The sequence below is a fragment of the Euprymna scolopes genome, chromosome 19 (genome assembly GCF_053919585.1).
Source record: "Euprymna scolopes isolate OS-2025 chromosome 19, ASM5391958v1, whole genome shotgun sequence".
Classification (NCBI taxonomy): Eukaryota; Metazoa; Mollusca; class Cephalopoda; order Sepiida; family Sepiolidae; genus Euprymna; species Euprymna scolopes.
In genome coordinates, this window is record NC_136500.1 from 111464647 (window position 1) to 111482829 (window position 18183).

The 18183-nt window shown below is 34.8% G+C and overlaps 1 protein-coding gene across 1 annotated transcript in view; it reads left to right on the top strand.

Annotated features, from left to right (window-relative positions):
- Positions 1-18183, top strand: part of LOC145240301 (eukaryotic translation initiation factor 4 gamma 2-like) — a 123974-nt gene that overhangs the window by 43760 nt on the left and 62031 nt on the right. The window contains exon 2 of the mRNA XM_080103882.1: positions 11209-11259. Coding sequence (XP_079960008.1) covers positions 11209-11259 — 51 coding nt within the window. The remainder of the gene's footprint in view (positions 1-11208; positions 11260-18183) is intronic.

The window sequence follows — 18183 nt, forward strand, 5'->3', positions numbered from 1 at the left end:
TGCTTCCCCAACTGTACTGACATGCAGAAGTTCAAGTGTAATGTAAACAGGCATCTTGCTACTAAACTCCCTACATAGTATCCCTGCAACTTAGGTCCCCGATAGTAGTCCCCTACATCAAAGTGGCAATGTGCTTTGTTTGGGGTGAAAGTGTAATAAAAAAAACAAAAAAACAAAAAATCTTGGGTTCTGATGACGATGAAGTCGCTGAAGGTGTTTTTGATATCACCTGGTTTTTGAAGCATTTATCACGCAGAAAGTTGTTGAGATGCTTGAAAAAGTGGTAGTCGGTAGGTGAGAGGTCTGGAGAGTATGGCAGATAAGGCAGAGTATCATAGCCCAATTCATCAACTTCTGCAGGATCGGTTTAGTAATGTGCAGTCAGGCATTATCATGGCAGAGAATTGGTCTTTTTCTTCTGTTGAATAATGCTGAGTGTCGTTGTCAAAGTTTCTGATGCATTTCATTCATTTATTGACAGTACTTTTCCGGCATAATGTTTTTTCCTGAATTCAAAAAACTAATGGATGGATAAGACCAGTCGCAGACCACCAAACAGTCAGAATAACCTTCTTTTGATGCAACTCTGGCTTCGGGAAGTGTCACGGAGCTTCATCGGTGTCTAATCACTGAGCTGAGCATTGGGGGTTGTCATAAAGAACTCACATTTTGTCACAAGCCACAACCCGGTTGACAAACAGGTTGTTCTTGTTGCATAAAAGAAAAGAAGATATTTCATAACGGCATTTCTTTTGGTTGTCATTCAATTCGTGAGACACCCATTTATCAAGATTTTTTTTGTTTTTCCAATCTCTCTCAAGTGGTTGGAAATTGTTTTATATATTACATCTAATTCAGAAGCAAGTTCTCAAACAGTTGTGCATGGATTGGCTTCAACTAAGGCTCTTAATTGGCCATTGTCAACATCCGATGACTGACCACTATGCTCATCATCTTTAAGACTCGTCGCTGCAACAAAATTTCTTAAACCATCATTGTACCATTCGTTCAATAGTGGTTTCTGGGCCAAAAGCTTCGTTGATATCGTGAGTTGTTTCAGCAGCTTTTTGGCCTAGCTTGAATCGAAATAAGAAAATTGTACGAATTTGCTTTTTTTCCATCTTGTATTTAATGTTCTGAAAAGAAGACATAATTGTTTTAAAATGATTGTAATTTAAATGATTGGATACAGTGAAAAACGCTCTTTAAAATTATATACAAAATAAACGTATTATAACGAAAACTTATTTGAAAATACATCATTTGAAATCAAAATTTTAAATTCCGCAAGGACTTTCTTGTCATCCTAATAGATTATGTAGGTTCATTTAAAGGTCATATTTCTAGTAATAGGGGACACTTTCAGCAAATGGCTAGACATCTATATATCAAAGTCAGTAACCACAAATGTTACTCTGGAAAACCTACAAAGATGTTTTGCAACTCACAGGTTATCCCCCCCGAAATTGTAATAGACAATGCGGCTGTTTCTGTAAGTGAAAAATTCCAAGCTTTTATGCCAAGACAATGAATCCAGCATATTACATCACCAAAGCACCCCTCTTCAAATGGATTGGGCAAAAGATATGTGTGCATTTTTAAGGAAGGGGTGAAGGAAAAGAGTCATGACTCATCAGAATGAGTATCTTGAAAGATCTCTAAGAAGACAAAAAAGCATGGTGTCCAGAACTCATTTATACTACAAAGAGACTTTGTTAATTGGGGTGGAATCTGATGAAACACATACTCAAGCTTGGTTTGTCCAAACACACATAAGCTGGTGGTCTGTATTCACCTTCTTTTGAATTGAGCCGAGTACAACCACCTATAACATCTAATTTTGACTTAAAGCTGATGTTTAAAGTGATAAATCAGATCATAATCAGACGGTGGCTCTACCCCCGCTCCCACTCTAGTACAGTATGTCACTGTCTCATGTTACTGCTTCTTTGTTTACATTAAATCGAAACAATCTCATATACGCCTGTTGGCAGAGACAGACTTGTGACCAACACGTCACAATCACATGTGATAGCATTTTTTTGACAAAGAAAAAACGCAAAAAACTCAATTTTCACAACTAAATAAAAACAAGACGTTTATTTTGGTCTGAGATTAACATAAATACAGGCAATAAACCTGAAGGTATTTTTCCCATAAGAAATTGGGCCTAAAATTAATTATATTTGATCATTTGTTTATCAAGCTGGTCACCTGTAATGCAAAGATAGTGACTTCAGCAACAAATGTTTATCTTGGCCTGAGAGTTAGGTGCACTCTCATTCGACTTTGACAACCCAATCGCTGTGGAAACCAGGGGTAGTCGAAGCAGTACTAAAACAGTCCTTTTCAGGGTTATCCACCAAAAACTAATAATGCGATTCACACTCCACTCTATATTAATTTATTTTATTACTGACTATTATTCTCATCTTTATTATAAACCTCTGGCCGGCTTTGGGTAGGATTGAAACCGCTATTTTCAGACAATCGTGAAACAACAACCAATAAAGATGAGAATAATAGTCCGCCATAAAATAAATTAATATAAATAATACTCATCCCAATAATGAATTCCAATTAAAATAATATATACACTCTACTCTCTTCTGCTGCTTGCCCCCAGGAACTCCCTCTTACATTCTCCCACTCCAGTTTCAGCATCTGCTTATTTCCAGGACCGCAAGCTAATCCTGTAACTTCCAGCAATCACTCACTCCTGCAGCCACCAGCTCATTCATGTGACTCCAGCTTATTTCTGTAACACTAGCTCATTCCTGTAACTCAAGTTCATAACACCAGCTCATTCCTGTGATTCCAGCTCGTACCTGTAACTCCAGTTCACTCCTGCAGCTTCCAGCTCATTTCTGTGGCTGAAGCTATACCTGTGACTCCAATTCATTCCTGTGAACCCAGCTCATTCCTGTGACTCCTACTCATTTCTGTGACTCCTGCATATTCCTGTGATTTCTGTTTATTCCTGTAGCTCCAGCTTATTTCTGTGACCAGCTCACTCCTACAGATTCCAGTTCATTTATGGGACTCCAGCTCATTTTTGTCACTCCACTTCAGTGATTACAGTGGCTCAAGCTAACTCCTGCAGCCTCCAGCTTATCTCTATGACTCCAGCTCATATCTATGATACCAACTCACTCCTGTGGTTACAGCTCATTCCTGTGATCCAGGACCCCCACTCACTTTTGCAGCCTAACTTATTTCTGTGATACTGGCTCACTCTTGTGACTACAGCTCACTCCTGCTGCCTCCAGCACACTCTTGTTACTCCAGCTCATTTCCATGAGTTCAGCTCATTTCTTGCGACTCAAGCTCACTTCTGTGATTTCAGATCATTCCTGTGATTGCAGCTCACTTATGTGACCAGCTCACATCTTATGACTCCAGCTCATTCCTGAGACTCCAGCTTACTCCTGTGACTTCAGAACACATCTTGTGACTCCTGCTCATTCCTATGACTCAAGCTCATTCTTGCAACTCAATCTTTTCCATGTAACTTTAGCTTATTCATGTGACTCTCATTCCTATGACTTCAGCCTATTCTGTGACTCCAGCTCATTCCTGTGAGTTCAGCTCACTTTTGTAACATCCAGCTCATTCCTATGACTCCAGCTTCTTCCTGTGACTTCAGGATCATTCCCGTGACTCTAGCTACCTCCTGTGACACAAGCTTATTCCTATGACTCCAGCTCACTGCTGTGACACCAGCTCATTATTGTGACTCAAGCTTATTTCTGTGGCTCTAGCTCACTCTAGTGACTCCAGCTCCTTCCTTCCTGTGACTGAAGTTCATTCCTATTTTTTTTCAGCTTATTTCTGTTCCCTGAGCTCAAACCTTTATACTCCAGCTTTTTTCTTTGACTCAAGCTTATTCCTATGATTGCAGCTTACTCCTGTGATTTCGGCTCATTCATGTTACTCCAGCTAATTCTTGTGACTTTAGCTCATTCCCGTGACTCCAACTCATACCTTCATATTTCAATTAATTCATGTGAAACCAGCTCATTCATGTGACTCAAGCCCATTTTTGTGACTCCAGCTCACTCTTATGACTGACACCAGCTCATTTCTATTTCTCCTGCAGCCTCCAGTTTATTTATGTGCTTGCAGCATATGCTTGTGACTCCAGCAACCTCCTGTTGCTCTAGTTCATTCCTCTGACCCCAGCAAACTTCTGCAGCCTACAGCTTACTTCTGTGGTTCCAGCTCATTTCTATTACTCCAACTTACTCATCTGCCTTCAGCTCATACTTGTGACTCTAGCTCATTATTGTGTCTCAAGTTCATTCCTATAACTCTAGCTTGTTCTTGTGACTCCAGCTCACTCCTGCAACCTCCACCTCATCCCTGTGACTGTTGCTCATTCGTGTGACTTTATCTCAATCCTTCAGCTTCCAGTCCAGCTCATTCCTGTGAGTCTAGCTAATGTCTGTGACTCCAACTCTTTCTTGTGACTCCAACAACTATCTGTTACTCCAGCTTATTCCTGTGACTCTAGCTTAGTTCTGTGACTCCAGCATATTCCTGTAACTCCAGCTCACTTCTGTGATTTATACTTAATCTTATGACTCAAACTCATTCCTGTGACATCAGCTCCCTCTTGTTGCCTCCAACTCATTCTTGTGATTCCAGCTTATTCATTACAGTTCATTTCTGTTACTCCAGTTTATTCTTGTGACTCTAGCTTATTCTTGTGACTCCAGCTAATTACAGTGAAACCAGCTGATTCCTGTGATTCCAGCTCCTTACTGTCACCAGCTGATTCCTGTGATTCCAACTGACCCATGTACCTATTTACATGTAGCCTCAGACTTATTCCTGTGATTCATTCTATTTCCTATGAATCCAGCTCATTCTTGTGACTCCAGCTCATTCCTGCAGTCTCCAGCTCATTACTGTGACTTTAGCTCACTCCTGCAGCATCCAGCTTATTCCTGTTACTAGCTCATTCCTGTGAATCCAGCTCACTCCTGCAGATTCCAGCTCATTCCTGTGACTCTAGCTCATTTTTGTCACTCCACTTCATTCCTGTTACTCCAGCTCACTTTTTCAGCCTCTAGTTCACTACTGCAGCTTTCAGATCACTCCCACAGTCTCCAGCTCATTTCTGTGACTCTAACTTATTTCTGTGACTGAAGCTTACTCTTGTAACTCCAGTTCATTTCTGTGACTTTGTGACTATGCTCACTTCTGCAGCCTATAGCTCATGTATGTGACTCCAGCTCATTCCTGTGACTCCAGCTCAGTCCTGTGATACAAGCTCATTCCTGTTACTCCAGCTTATTTCTGTTCTTCTTGTCACTCTGTGTGACTCTTGCTCATCTCTGTGACTCAAGCACATTTCTATGACCTCAACTAAATCTTGTGACTTTAGTTAATACCTGCAGCCTCTAACTCATGTCTGTGACTACAGCTTATTCCTGTGATTCCAGCTCACTCCTGCAGCATTCCTACAGTCTCCAGCTCAATTCTGTGATTCAAGCTCATTTCTATGGCTTCAGCTCACTCCTGCTGCATCCAGGTGATGTCTGTGACTCCAGCTCATTCCTTGGAGTTCAGCTCACTCTGTGACTCCAGCTCATTTCTGTGACTTCAGCTCATTGCCTCAACTCCAGCTTAATCCTTGTACTCCAGCTCAATCCTGCAGCCTCCAGCTCATTCCTGTAACTCCAACTCATTCCTGTGATATCATCTCATTCATTTAACTTCAACTCATTAATGTGATCACTCGCGTTACTCTTATTCCTATGACTCCAGCTCACTCTTGTAACTCCAGCTAATTCCTGTGATTCCAGCTGACTCATGTGACTCAAACTCTTCTCTGAAACTTCAGGTTATTCCTGTTACTGTAGTTTACTACTGTAACTTCAGTTGATTTCTATGACTTCAGCTCATTCTTGGTACTCCAGTTAACTCCTGCAGCCTTCAGCTCATTCCTGTGATACCAACTCATTCCCATGACTCCAGCTTACTTTTGTAATTCCAGCTCCAGCTCACCCGTGACTGCAGTTCATTTCAGTGACTACAGCTCAATTCTGCAGCCTCCAGCTTATTCCTGTAACTTCAGTTTACTCTTGCATAATGCAGCTCATTCCTGTGGCTCTAGATCACATCTATCACTCCAGTTCACTCCTTTGACTCCAGCTTATTCCTGTGACACTAGCCCACTCCTGTGACTTCAGTTTATTCCTGTTACTCTAGCTTACTCCTGTGACTCCAGTTCATTCTTGTGACAGCAACTCATTCCTGACTCCAGCTTATTCCTGTGACTTTAGCTCATCTCTATGACTCTATCTCATTCCTGTGATAACGGCTTACTCCTGCAGCCTCTAGCTCATTAATGTAACTCCTGCTCATTTCTGTGACTCCAGCTTACTCCTTTGACTGCAGCATATTCCTGTGACTCCAGCTCATTCATGTGATTCCTAGATCCCTCCTGTGACTCAAGCTCATTCCCATGACTCCAGCTCAACTCTTTGACTCCAGTTCATTCCTGTAATTCCATCTCACGCATGCAGCCTCCAGCTCATTCCTGTGACTCTAGCTCATTCCTGTGACTTCAGTTTATTCCTGTTACTATAGCTTACTCCTGTGACTCCAGTTCATTCTGGTGACAGCAACTCATTTCTATGACTCCAGCCCACTTCTGTGACTCCAGCTTATTTTGTTTGACTCCAGCTCAGTGCTTCAGCTTTTAGCTTATTCCTGTGGCTTCAACTTGCTCTTGCAGAATCCAGCTCCAGTTCACTCTTGTGACTCTAGCTTACTCCTGTGGCTCTAGTTGCTTTCTATAAAATTAGCTCATTCCTTTTTTTTCTCCAGCTTATTCCTGTGACTATAGCTCATCTCTGGGACTCTAGCTTACTCCTCTGACTTCAATTTATCTATGTTTCAGCTCACTTCTACAGCCTACAGCTTATTCCTGTAATTCAGCTCATTCCTGTGACTCCAGCTCATTTCTGTGACACCAACTCATGTTTTTGACTCCAGCTAATTCCTTAGATACTGGCTCTTTTCCTGTGACTTCAGTTTACTCCTGTGATGAGCATATTCTTGTCTACAGATCACCTATGTGTCTCCAGCTAATTCCTGTGACTCCAGCTCACTCTTGTGACTCAAGCTTATTCCTGCAACTCCAGCTAATTCCTGTGAGTCTAGTTTACTTCTGTGACTCAAGCTCATTCCTGTGACTCCAGCTCAACTCTGTGACTCTAACTCACTTCTGACTCCAGTTCATTCCTGTGACTACAGCTTATTCCGCTGATTCTAGCTGTCTCATGTGATTCACACTCATTCCTATGACCCCAGCTCATTTCTGTGACATCAGCTCATTTCTGTGAATCCAGTTCATTCCTGTGACTCAAGCTAACTGCTTTGACTCCAGCTTAATTCTGTTACTCCAGCTCACCCATGCAGCCTCCAGCTCATTCTTGTGAATCCAGCTCCCTTTTGTGACTCCAGCTCATTCTTTGGACTCCAGCTCACTCCTGCCAGTTCCAGATCATTATTGTGACTTAAGCTTATTCCTGTAACTCCAGCTCACAACTGTGACTCCAGCTCATTCCTGTGACTCCAGATCACTTCTGCGCCTCCAGGTCATTCATGTGACTAGTTAATTCCTGTGACTCCAGCTCAATCCTGTGACTCCAGTTCACTCCTGTGACTCCAGCTTATGCCTGTGACTCCAGTTCATTCCTGCAGCTTCGAGCTTATTCCTGTTGCCTCCAATAAATTCCTCTGACTCCGGCACACTGCTGTGACTCTAGCTCATTCCTGTGACTTCAGCTTATTTCTAGGACTTTAGTTCATTCTTGTGACTCCAATTCACTCTTGCAGCCACCAGCCCATTCCTGTTACTCCACCTCACTCTTGTTACTCCACACATGTGCCTAATTTGTTAAAATGGGTAACACATTTCTGCAAGTAAATAATTCAGCGTGTAGTCTCTGTTTTCCTCAGTAAAAAAAAAAGGCGAACTCCTTATTGACTGGAGCAATTTTTATTTTGTCTCCGCTGGATACATCCCTACCCTGTGTACAAACATCGACCTTGTATGTAACTTTATCGTCATTGGGGTGAGAAAACAAACTAGTAACTTTCGTTTTGGCAGTTTAAATGCTCCCAAATTCCAGTGAAATTTCCAAGGGTCACGAAATAATATTTTTTTTCAATTATTAAAAGATGAAAATAGTTGACTGTAATGCATTTTGATGAATTTAATATTTGTAAAAATTTGTTTTATTTTACGTGATTTCATGTTTTGATTTCAATAATGATAAAAATAATGATTTCAATTAATGATAAAAATGCTTTGTCGGTCACATAGGAGTGAAAAATACTCATACTGATACGCAAGAAGTATAAATACATTATCCCAATCTCTTTGCTTCCTAGTCTTCTGGCTAAAAAAAAAAAGCCCAAAAAACAAAACAAAACAAAACAAAAAATACAGACATGTTTTACCCCATCTTATTAGGTCACTATCCTAGGTGAATTTAGGTAAAAATAGCACCCGTAAACATGGCAAACGTGAATAACTAGGTAAAAATAGCACTTTGACAAGAAGTGTGGACTAAGCTCTGATTCCTCTAGTTTAAAATAAGACCCCCCCCCCCAAAAAAAAAAAAAATTAAATAAATATTATTTGATAGACATTTACACAAGTCGGGGTGGGGCTAGGCGTTTTTAAATAGGAGACTAATCATATAAAACTGAAAATGTTTCTGTTAGTTTGACTGACTCTTATAGCAAACAAGTTTATAAAACTTTATTGCTTTTATATCCACTCTCTATCTTTCTCTATTCGTTTTACTGTTCATCATAATTTATAATCCTAGCTACCATTATCAAAGTAGAAACTGTAAAATAGACAATCAACAGTAGGTTCTTTGATATGATAGTGGCTCGTCTGAATTGAATGTTCTGTTTAAAGCACAACTGAACTATGATACTTGACTGCTACATTTAAAACTTTAATTCAAGCCATTACATAAAATAATTTTATAAAATCAACAGTAGGTTGCAATGTAGACTAGAGTGTAATGTGGACTAAGTCATTGCAAAGAGGCATGCAAAGTTTCTTCCCGATGCACCACGAGAGCAGGCAATCAATTGATTTGATTGAAAAATGGACGATTTCATCGATTTTAATGACCATAAAAATATGGAAGTTTGAAACATTCGGTGATCATCATTCAATCCCGGGCAATGTCGAGTCTCTCTGTTAGTAATAGCCAATTTTCTTTCACAACAAAAAAGTTATAATTGCGAATTAGGGAAAAACATAAAAAAATAAAACAAAAGCACCGATAATTTCATAAATATTGGCAAACCAGAAGAGTACCTGATTCAAAGTAAGCAGCCAATGGTGTTCGGTCAATTATTTTCCTGATATTAAACTTCATCAGTAATATAATTTATGCCAAAATTTCAATTCCCCAAGTCTATTTATTTCTTAAATTTTTAGGTGAAAGTACTGAATAGTTAACAAAAAAACCTGGTATTAGTCCACTTATTGATCTGCGCTATTTTTTAAATAGTATTTTCAAGTTTAATTAAAGTTTTATGATATCTGTTTTAATTAAATTGTAAGGTTAAAGTACAGATTAGGTACAAAACACCCTCCCCATGTTAAGAATGACTTTCTAAATAATAACGTTATTTCAGCATAGATCAATAAATGCACTAGTACCAAAAACCTTCCTCTTTATATTAAGGATGGCTTTCCAAATAATATTATTTTGTCAGCACTGTCAGTAACTTTTATTGGTTCGATTTCTACTAGTAATTTGTTTTTTTACTTTTAAGTCATTATCGATGACTAAATAATTATTAAATAAAATGTTATAAGTATTTTTCAGTGCTTCTACAGAATTTGAACCTAACAAAAAATCGACTTTTTCTAAACTAAAGCTAAGGGAGCTTAGCCCTATTTTGAGCAAGAGGAATGGGAGCTTATCCCCGCACTACTCGAACGGTCCTACTTTTCCGTTGTCAATTTTGTCAAAAGTGCCATTTTGAGCTATTTATTCACTTTTGCCACTTTTACGGCACCATTTTTACCGAGCACCTTGATTTATTACCTGTCGCCTCCTGGAGAATATAGTTTTTTTTTTATAATCTTATATCTTCCAACACATTAAACAATTGTTCTTTTATCACATTCAGACTTTGTGGGGAGAAGGGTAAATAATACAGTGAACCCGGATATAAGAGACCCCAATATAAGAAAAACGGATATGAGAGATTTTCTCTAGTCCCAAATTAGAGCCCGCGTTAATGTACCCGGATATAAGAAACCCGGATATAAGAGCGTCATCGGGACTGGATAAGAAGTCTCTTATACCCGGGTTTATTCAAAGAATACTTACACTTTCTTAAACTTTTCACTTTGAGAGACATTAAAACACCTGACCTACTTTTAGTTTAATACTTTTCTTTTTTCGCATAATTTCTCGTACGATTTTAATAAAGACTAAAAATTTATGTTTATTATTACAATTTATTAATTTCATAAATCTTGATTAACGTTTACACTTTGCAGTAATGCAGTATTGCACTTGCAGTACCTAAATTTGATATTTTAATTTTAAAACTTCAATGTTAATATATTGTTTCAAATTTTTAAAGAAAAAAAAAGTTGTTAAATTTACATATTTTTGTAAGTGAAGCTAAAAATAATAATTATAACAATAAAAATAATACTAAACGAAAACTAGGAAAAAAAAGCGTTGTTAATTTTTTTGTAACATTTTACATTAACAAACAAGAAGCGTTTACTGCTGACACTAAAGAAGGTTTTGTTTGTTCCAGCAGGGACGAGATCGGTCGGACATTGCATTTCACGGTCGACGGACACAAGCGAGATCTGTACAGGCGTGAAAAGTGATCATCGGTCATCTTCACGCCATAGATTGATCTCGTTTGACCATTGTGGAGGCCCTCCAAAAATAACATTTTTTTATCGCACCTTTCTTGAAGTTTTTGTCTTTGAAACGACTACTCCCACTGCTACTTCCACAAGTGGTAGCCATTTTTATTAGACATAAACCACTTCGATCATTTCTTTTCATCAAAAGGCTTTCATTCCTTGAAAAGAACAAAGATATATAACATTGGAGCTAACTCAACGTGAGAACTCCTAAAATAGGAATATATATATATATATAATATATATATTTAAAATTTATTTTATACAGCAAAAAACAAACTTTCGATCCATTTATTTTTGTCTACAATAAGCTGGTAAGTGGACATCTCTTATTTATATATTTTTTTAATTTTTAAAGAATATGCGAAGAATATTTGCATAAAGTTTTAATTAAGATTAATTTCGACGTGAAAAGCGTTTATTTATTACCAAAATCCGTTACAAAAATTTTAACCTTTGCATTTCCGTTCGCAGTGATTTCCCTTGATTAAAGAAATCAATGTCTAATAAATTTCATTTTTTTTTTCTACTTAAATAAAACTAAGTAATCAAAAATCACATTAAAAAAGGAATATTAATGAAAAACGCACAAAACGTATAATCTATACAAGACAAAAGTTTAGGTTGAGCGCAATTTTAATCACATGATTTTATTTATATAATTTAAAACTTTTAGTTTTGAAATAAACTATTACCCATTTTTTTTTTTTTGCCCCAAGTTATTCTTTTTTTTTTTGTTTTGTTTTCGAATTGTATTTTTTCCTTTTAAATATTTTAAGATTTCAAAAGTATTGTTTACTTAACTTTAAACGATCTTAAATCAGCTATGTTAGATTATTTATTCGCAAATAAGGTTTAATTTATTTACAAATTAGCCATTACGCCATTAAATCGGGGTAGAAACTAGAAAAAGTGCCTCAGAAAAAAATATTGGTAAAAAGTTTTTTTTTTTTTTTTATAGATCCTGTTTCAGTCTTAAAGAAAAATAAATTCGTAAATATCAATTTCATTTAAACTGAATGGATATTTGAAGTATTTAAAAGATGAAGATGAATTTCTAGAGATCCTTGCTTAAGTTTCCCATCATGCATCATCACATTTCTTTTCTCCTTGAAACAGCCGGCTGTCTTCCTTCCTATAACTATGAAAAAAATATTTATTTATTTTTTTAAATACTTATACTATATTAACGTAAATAAAAAAATTATTGAAATCAAGAAAAAAAAAAAAATGCATATTTTTTTTTTCTCTTATGTAATACATAATTCCCGTAATGCACTGCTCGGAGAAAGAAAACCAGTTTGGCGATGAAAACAAATCTTGTTTTATTTAAGTTTTAAAGTCCTATATTGAAGAATATATTTGTTAGAATAAATACTTTAATAAATTTAATAGAAATCAAGCAAAAAAAAAAAAAAAAAAACCAACAAATTAAGCCGGCAGTAGACTACTACTACTACTACTACTCCTATACTATAAGTAGTAGTAGTGGTGGTAATAAAGGTTAGGTTTGAGCTACTTTCCCGTGATGCACTTCTTACCCTGAATAATGGATAGGCTGGCCTAACTCTGCGCAATTCTTGCCAGCACTGAGACATATTTTTTAACGAGGTAATTTAAAATTTAATATTTAGTTACTTCTTTCAACTGGATAATTAAACCTGGTTATTTTTGTATATGATTTTATTTCAAACCGAAACACCAGTTGAAGTCCGGTCGTATTTCACCCACCACTGCTACTACTATGTCCGCCATTGATTTTCTTTTTTTTTTTTTTTCTTTTTTTCAACTTAAATTTCCGTTTGCTTTAAATCTTTCACTGTTTTTCTCTTTTATATAACCTCTTTATTTGGTGTTAAAATTAAGTCACGAGTGAAAAAGAAATGTATAGTTTTTATTGTGACAAAAATACGATCGTCTGAAGTAAAACACGAAGCTTTTTTTTTTTTTTTTTTTTCCTCCTTTCACAAGAAAGGAAATTTCTCGTCGAAAAGAACTAGATTAATGGAGAATTTGTTAGCCTGTATTTATCTTACCCACTGCTCTTCTGGTTTTAATTTTAGTTAAAACTGATGAGGAAAAAAAAACCTCTTGTAAAAGCGGAAGTATTTCTAACTTTTATGATAAAAAATGTAAGGAATAAATTACCTGGCTTCCTTATGACACTAAATGGAACCGGTCTGAGATTTTGCAAATTATCCACTGTTTATGTCGATTTTGTAGGAATTAAAGATGTTAAATAGGATCGTTATAGTCATAAATCAACCATCTATTGTAAAAATATTTTCACACACATTTGTTTCACATTCGAACATTTCTTTATTATGTAAAGCGTATTTTATTTGATGCTGATTTTGCTAATATATTTTTTTTACATTCTTAATGTTCTTTCTCTTATTTGTACTGTTTATCTAAATCTAAAAAATTCTATTTTGAAAGGGAGATTTCTATTCTATGCCTCTCTATTATTGAAGAAAAAGTACTTTATGCACTTATGTTACCATGCTGAAATAATTAGAAACCCAGCGTATTGTAAACACCCCAAGCTCCATGTTAAGAACGGCTTTCGGAATACCCCCCAACCTCGAAAGCCGTTTTTAATATGAGGTTGGGGGGGGGATTTTCCGAAAGCCGTTCTTAACATGGGGTGGTTGGGGGTGTTTATACTATGCTGGCTGGGGGCAAGTCGAAAAAATACCGAAAGCCATTAAGATGAAGAGGGAGTGTTTTGCAACAATTCTGTGCTTTCACCTAACAATTCAATAAAAAGATATCGTAAAACTTGAATTTAACTTAAAAATACTATTTAAAACAAAATAGCACAAGTGCATAAGCACCGAAGAAAATTTCGAACTACTTTCATCCTTGTTATATCAGCAACGTTTCGTCCGATGTAACATCCGATCTTTATGTACATTTAGGGAAACTTGGGAATCTGTACGGAGTTTCTAAATGAATCCATGACAGTTTGGCTCATAGAATGAAAATCTACCCTAAAGATTTACTTCTAAATTCCGTACAGATTCTAAAGGTCGGTTTGTATGAACATAAAAAAAAGTCGGAGGTTTCATCTGCCGAAATGCAACTATAACAACCAAGATGAGAATTATCGATCAGAATTATCGATCCTTATAAAAAAAAAAAAACTTGGAAGCATAATCTTGAACTTGTTTGTCTTTTCGATTCTCTTATATTGTTTTAATATTTTTTGTTTTGGTAACAAAACTACCCTCTCCTAACTTTATCCTATATAAATATTAAAAATACAAAACTTATTACAAACTAAATTTTATATAAAGAAATGTGAGAAAGCAATTTATATCATCCGTTTTTCTTTTTTGGTTTACTTTCATTTCTGCTTAAAATGAAGAAAACCCAACACCCAATTTCTTTTTTCTTTCCACAACTTGTTACACAAAGCAGCTGTTTTTCATGTTTCCTTTTTTTTTTTTTTTTTTTTTTTAAACTGAGGATGGGGTGAAAAGTTAAGTTTTTTATTTAAAAATTTTTTTTATAAATATTTATGAAACTTTTTATTTGATAAAAATCAACTTTCGTAATTATTGGGAAATGCTGTTTTCAAGTGTAGTCGTCAAGTTAAATGATTATGGTTCGGGTTCCAGTAGTTGCTGATGTCTTAGTATCAAATCGCACAGGTTGTAGTAGTCGTAATCTTTACAAGTTTAAAGAACCCGAAATTTATTAGCTACTATTTAGGAAGATTTATGGATTTTCTTTTTTTTTTTTTTTCGTAAATGAAACTAAAATTTCGGAAAATCCCGTATAAAAAAATCCTATTCCTTTCCCCCATGCAAATCAACAAGAAAGGAAATTCAGTTTCTTTTTTCTTAAAATAGAATTTTTGAAAGCAAAATTTATCCTGGTATCATTAATTGAACCATTGTTTATAAATCTAATTTTAAAAATAATTCTGATTAAATCTCAATCTCTTTAATAGATGAAGATTTAAGAATTTTAAAGCCAGTTTAAATTTAATTTTACTCGACAGTTCTAAATTTCGAAGGCTCCACTTAGAAGATTAAACACATTTGATAAATTAAACCAAATAAAATCTGGATTTAATTTAGTAATTCATTTTTTTTAAGGGTAAATTTGTAGAGTAACGCCCTAAACTAATCACCCCCCCCCCAAAAAAAAAGATTTTTATGTGATGACGTATGAACACTGAAACACTCGGCGAAAGAAGAGAAATACCAGGAAGGAAGGGCAGATATAATTTCCGTATTCAAATTAATCTGAAAATGATCCACAGTTTACCTAAAGTTTAACTTTTAGGGGCATTTTGTCTTAGCACCAACCATAAGTGTGACTACTCACAAGGTCGTATTCCACCCCCACCCCCCCAAAAAAAACGCACACACACATTAGTTAATTTTCGGGGGCGGACCTGAAGATTGCCCCTTACCTGTAAATTATTTCCTTTTCACTTTTTAATTTTTTCCGGAATTATCGATTACAGACTTTCAGGTCACCAAAAAATGTTGAAAAAAATAAAAATATTAATGACTTAACGGCAAGGATCACTTTTTTTAACGTTTTACTAAATTGATCCCTCACTTTCGTATACAGTAGCTGTCACGTTAAAAATGTTACCGAAGACCAGATAAATTACTCTTCTACCTACATGTTTAATTTTGTTTAAACAAAGAAAACCAGACTGACATAGTTCAGTTTTAGGTACTGGTCGCGATTAGAGTTCCCTGCCGAACAGTAACACCCTAAAAATACACTGACTTCTCCCTTAGTTGCCATAGTAACTAAACGATCATGAATTTTTATCAACTTTGTTTTACTGTTTATGAATATTGAAATAAAAGACATTACTACACATTTATTAATAATATCTCACTTTTAATCACTTTAATTAAGCTTAGAAATACGATTTAAAATATAGCGCGGATCATAAGTGAAGTGCAGTAAGTGCACTAGCACCGATTTTTTTATTAATAAATGTTTAGTAATTATTTTTCTTTTAATATTCATAAACAGTAAAAACGTCGTCATTTAAAAAGAAAATGCTATTTAAAAAAGAAAAGAAAAAGTCGATAAAAGTGACACATAAATAGTAAAAAAAGTCGATAAAAGTGATTAAAAGTGAGATTATTAATAAATGTGTAGTAATGTCTTTTATTTCAATATTCATAAACAGTAAAACAAAGTCGATAAAAATTCATGATCGTTTAGTTACTATGACAACTAAGGGAGAAGTCAGTGTTTTTTTAGGGTGTTCGGCAGGGAACTCTAATCGCGACCAGTACCCAGTTTTATAGTAAACAAAGCAAATATAAAAAGTACAATTTATTTTATTTTATTTTTATTTTTTTGGATAACCTTTACGGAGATGGTCCCAACGTCTGAGCTCGGGGAGAGGCCGTCTGACGTAGTCGGTGTCGAAGCAGAAAATTACCCCTTCAATAAAGTGCCCAGTTAACTTAAGGAGAAAAAAACCTGTTCGAATAATTAGAATTTTTATTTTTTTATTTTAAACAGTTCAAATAATTAGAATTTTACAAAAATAAAAACTTCAAATAATTAGAATTTTACAAAATAAACAGTTCAAATTTTTGATAATTCAACAGTTCAAATAATTGGAATTTTACAAAATAAACAGTTCAAATAATTAGAATTTAAAAACAAAAAAACAGTCCACATGATTAGAATAGTTCCACGTGGTTAGTTAACCCTGTAAACTTCTGTGATTTGTTTCACAATATTTGTAAAAGCATCTGTCTGTGACATATCGCATATTTTATGGTTAGGGTAATTTTCTGCCTCGACACCGCCTACGTCAGACGGCCTCTCCCCGAACTCAGAACGAGGCGGACGTCGGGACTATCTCCGTAAAGGATAACCATTTTTTTTTAACGATATTTTTGTCGATTAAGTTTTTAGGTGAAAGTACAAACACAAGTACCAAAAATTTATAAGAACCAAAAGAAATTGCATAATTCAAAATTTTTGTTAGAAAAACGGATGTTTACATGGGATATTTCTCCTGCATATGACACAATTTTTTAATTAATGTCATGATTTCAATCGTATGCGAAAGTGAGGAATCAATTTAATTAAAAGCGTTAGGTACCTCCAACGCTTGCCCCCCACCCCATATGTAACACGATGTAACTGTAATTTAACATTATCATCTTTTCTTTTTACCATTTAAAAGAAGCTTCGAATAAGCTAATATTTTTTAAAACTTTTTAAAGCATGCAAAAATGAAAATGCGAGACTAAAATCGTGTTTACATTATCGACGCTTTAAAACAACGTTCCTATCTAGTGATGTTTTTGAAGCCGTAAACACGTTTAAAAAAAAATGTAGCAAAAATCAAATAGTACGATTTTCTTTAAATTTTCGATATTTATTCATTTTTAAAAGAACTTGCATAATGAAAGGTTTCGTTAAATGATTTTTAGGTGCCCCCCCCATTTCATGCTACGAAAACTAAGCAAAATAAATGTAGATCCATAAAAAATTTCACCATTTTTAAAGCTGAAAAAATCAAATTAAAAAGTAGTTATATATATATATATATATATACTTTTTAATTTGAGATATATATGTATATGTTATTTATTTCACTTAAAGTTGTAAATAAAATTGAACAATATGTTAAAAAAATAAACTATTTCTTGATAATTTATTTTTCTCGGTAATATAATTATTTGAATTACAATAAAAAAAATTCTAAAAAATATTTTTTAAAAGCTGTAAATGATATTAAATTCCAATATTCTACGATATGAAGTTTAAACAAAGATTTTTTTTATAATAGGTTTCCAATATTAAAAAAATATATTCATGCAATACAATATATTACTCTTGATATAATAAAAATCGAAAATTCAAAATCGGCCTAAAAAAATCGTTTTGATTGGATTATTTTGAATTGATAGAACTTTATTTTTTGCACCTTTTTTCTAAAAAGTATGAAGGCCTTTAAGCAACATTATCTTTATATGCGTAAATGTTGACAAAAGACGTTAAAATTAATTTTATTTTATTCTCGTCTATGTAGTTCGTTAAAAACATCTATTTAAATATAAGCAAACGAGCAGAATAATTGATAACTTTTCTTGTTCGTTTATAATACACTTTCAATGCAATTGTTAAAAAAAGAAGTTTCATTTTGCAGATGATAGAATACATTTATTTATTGTATAGAGAAAAATGCCAAACAAACTAATAAAGACTCAATTTTTCTAAATCAATATAAT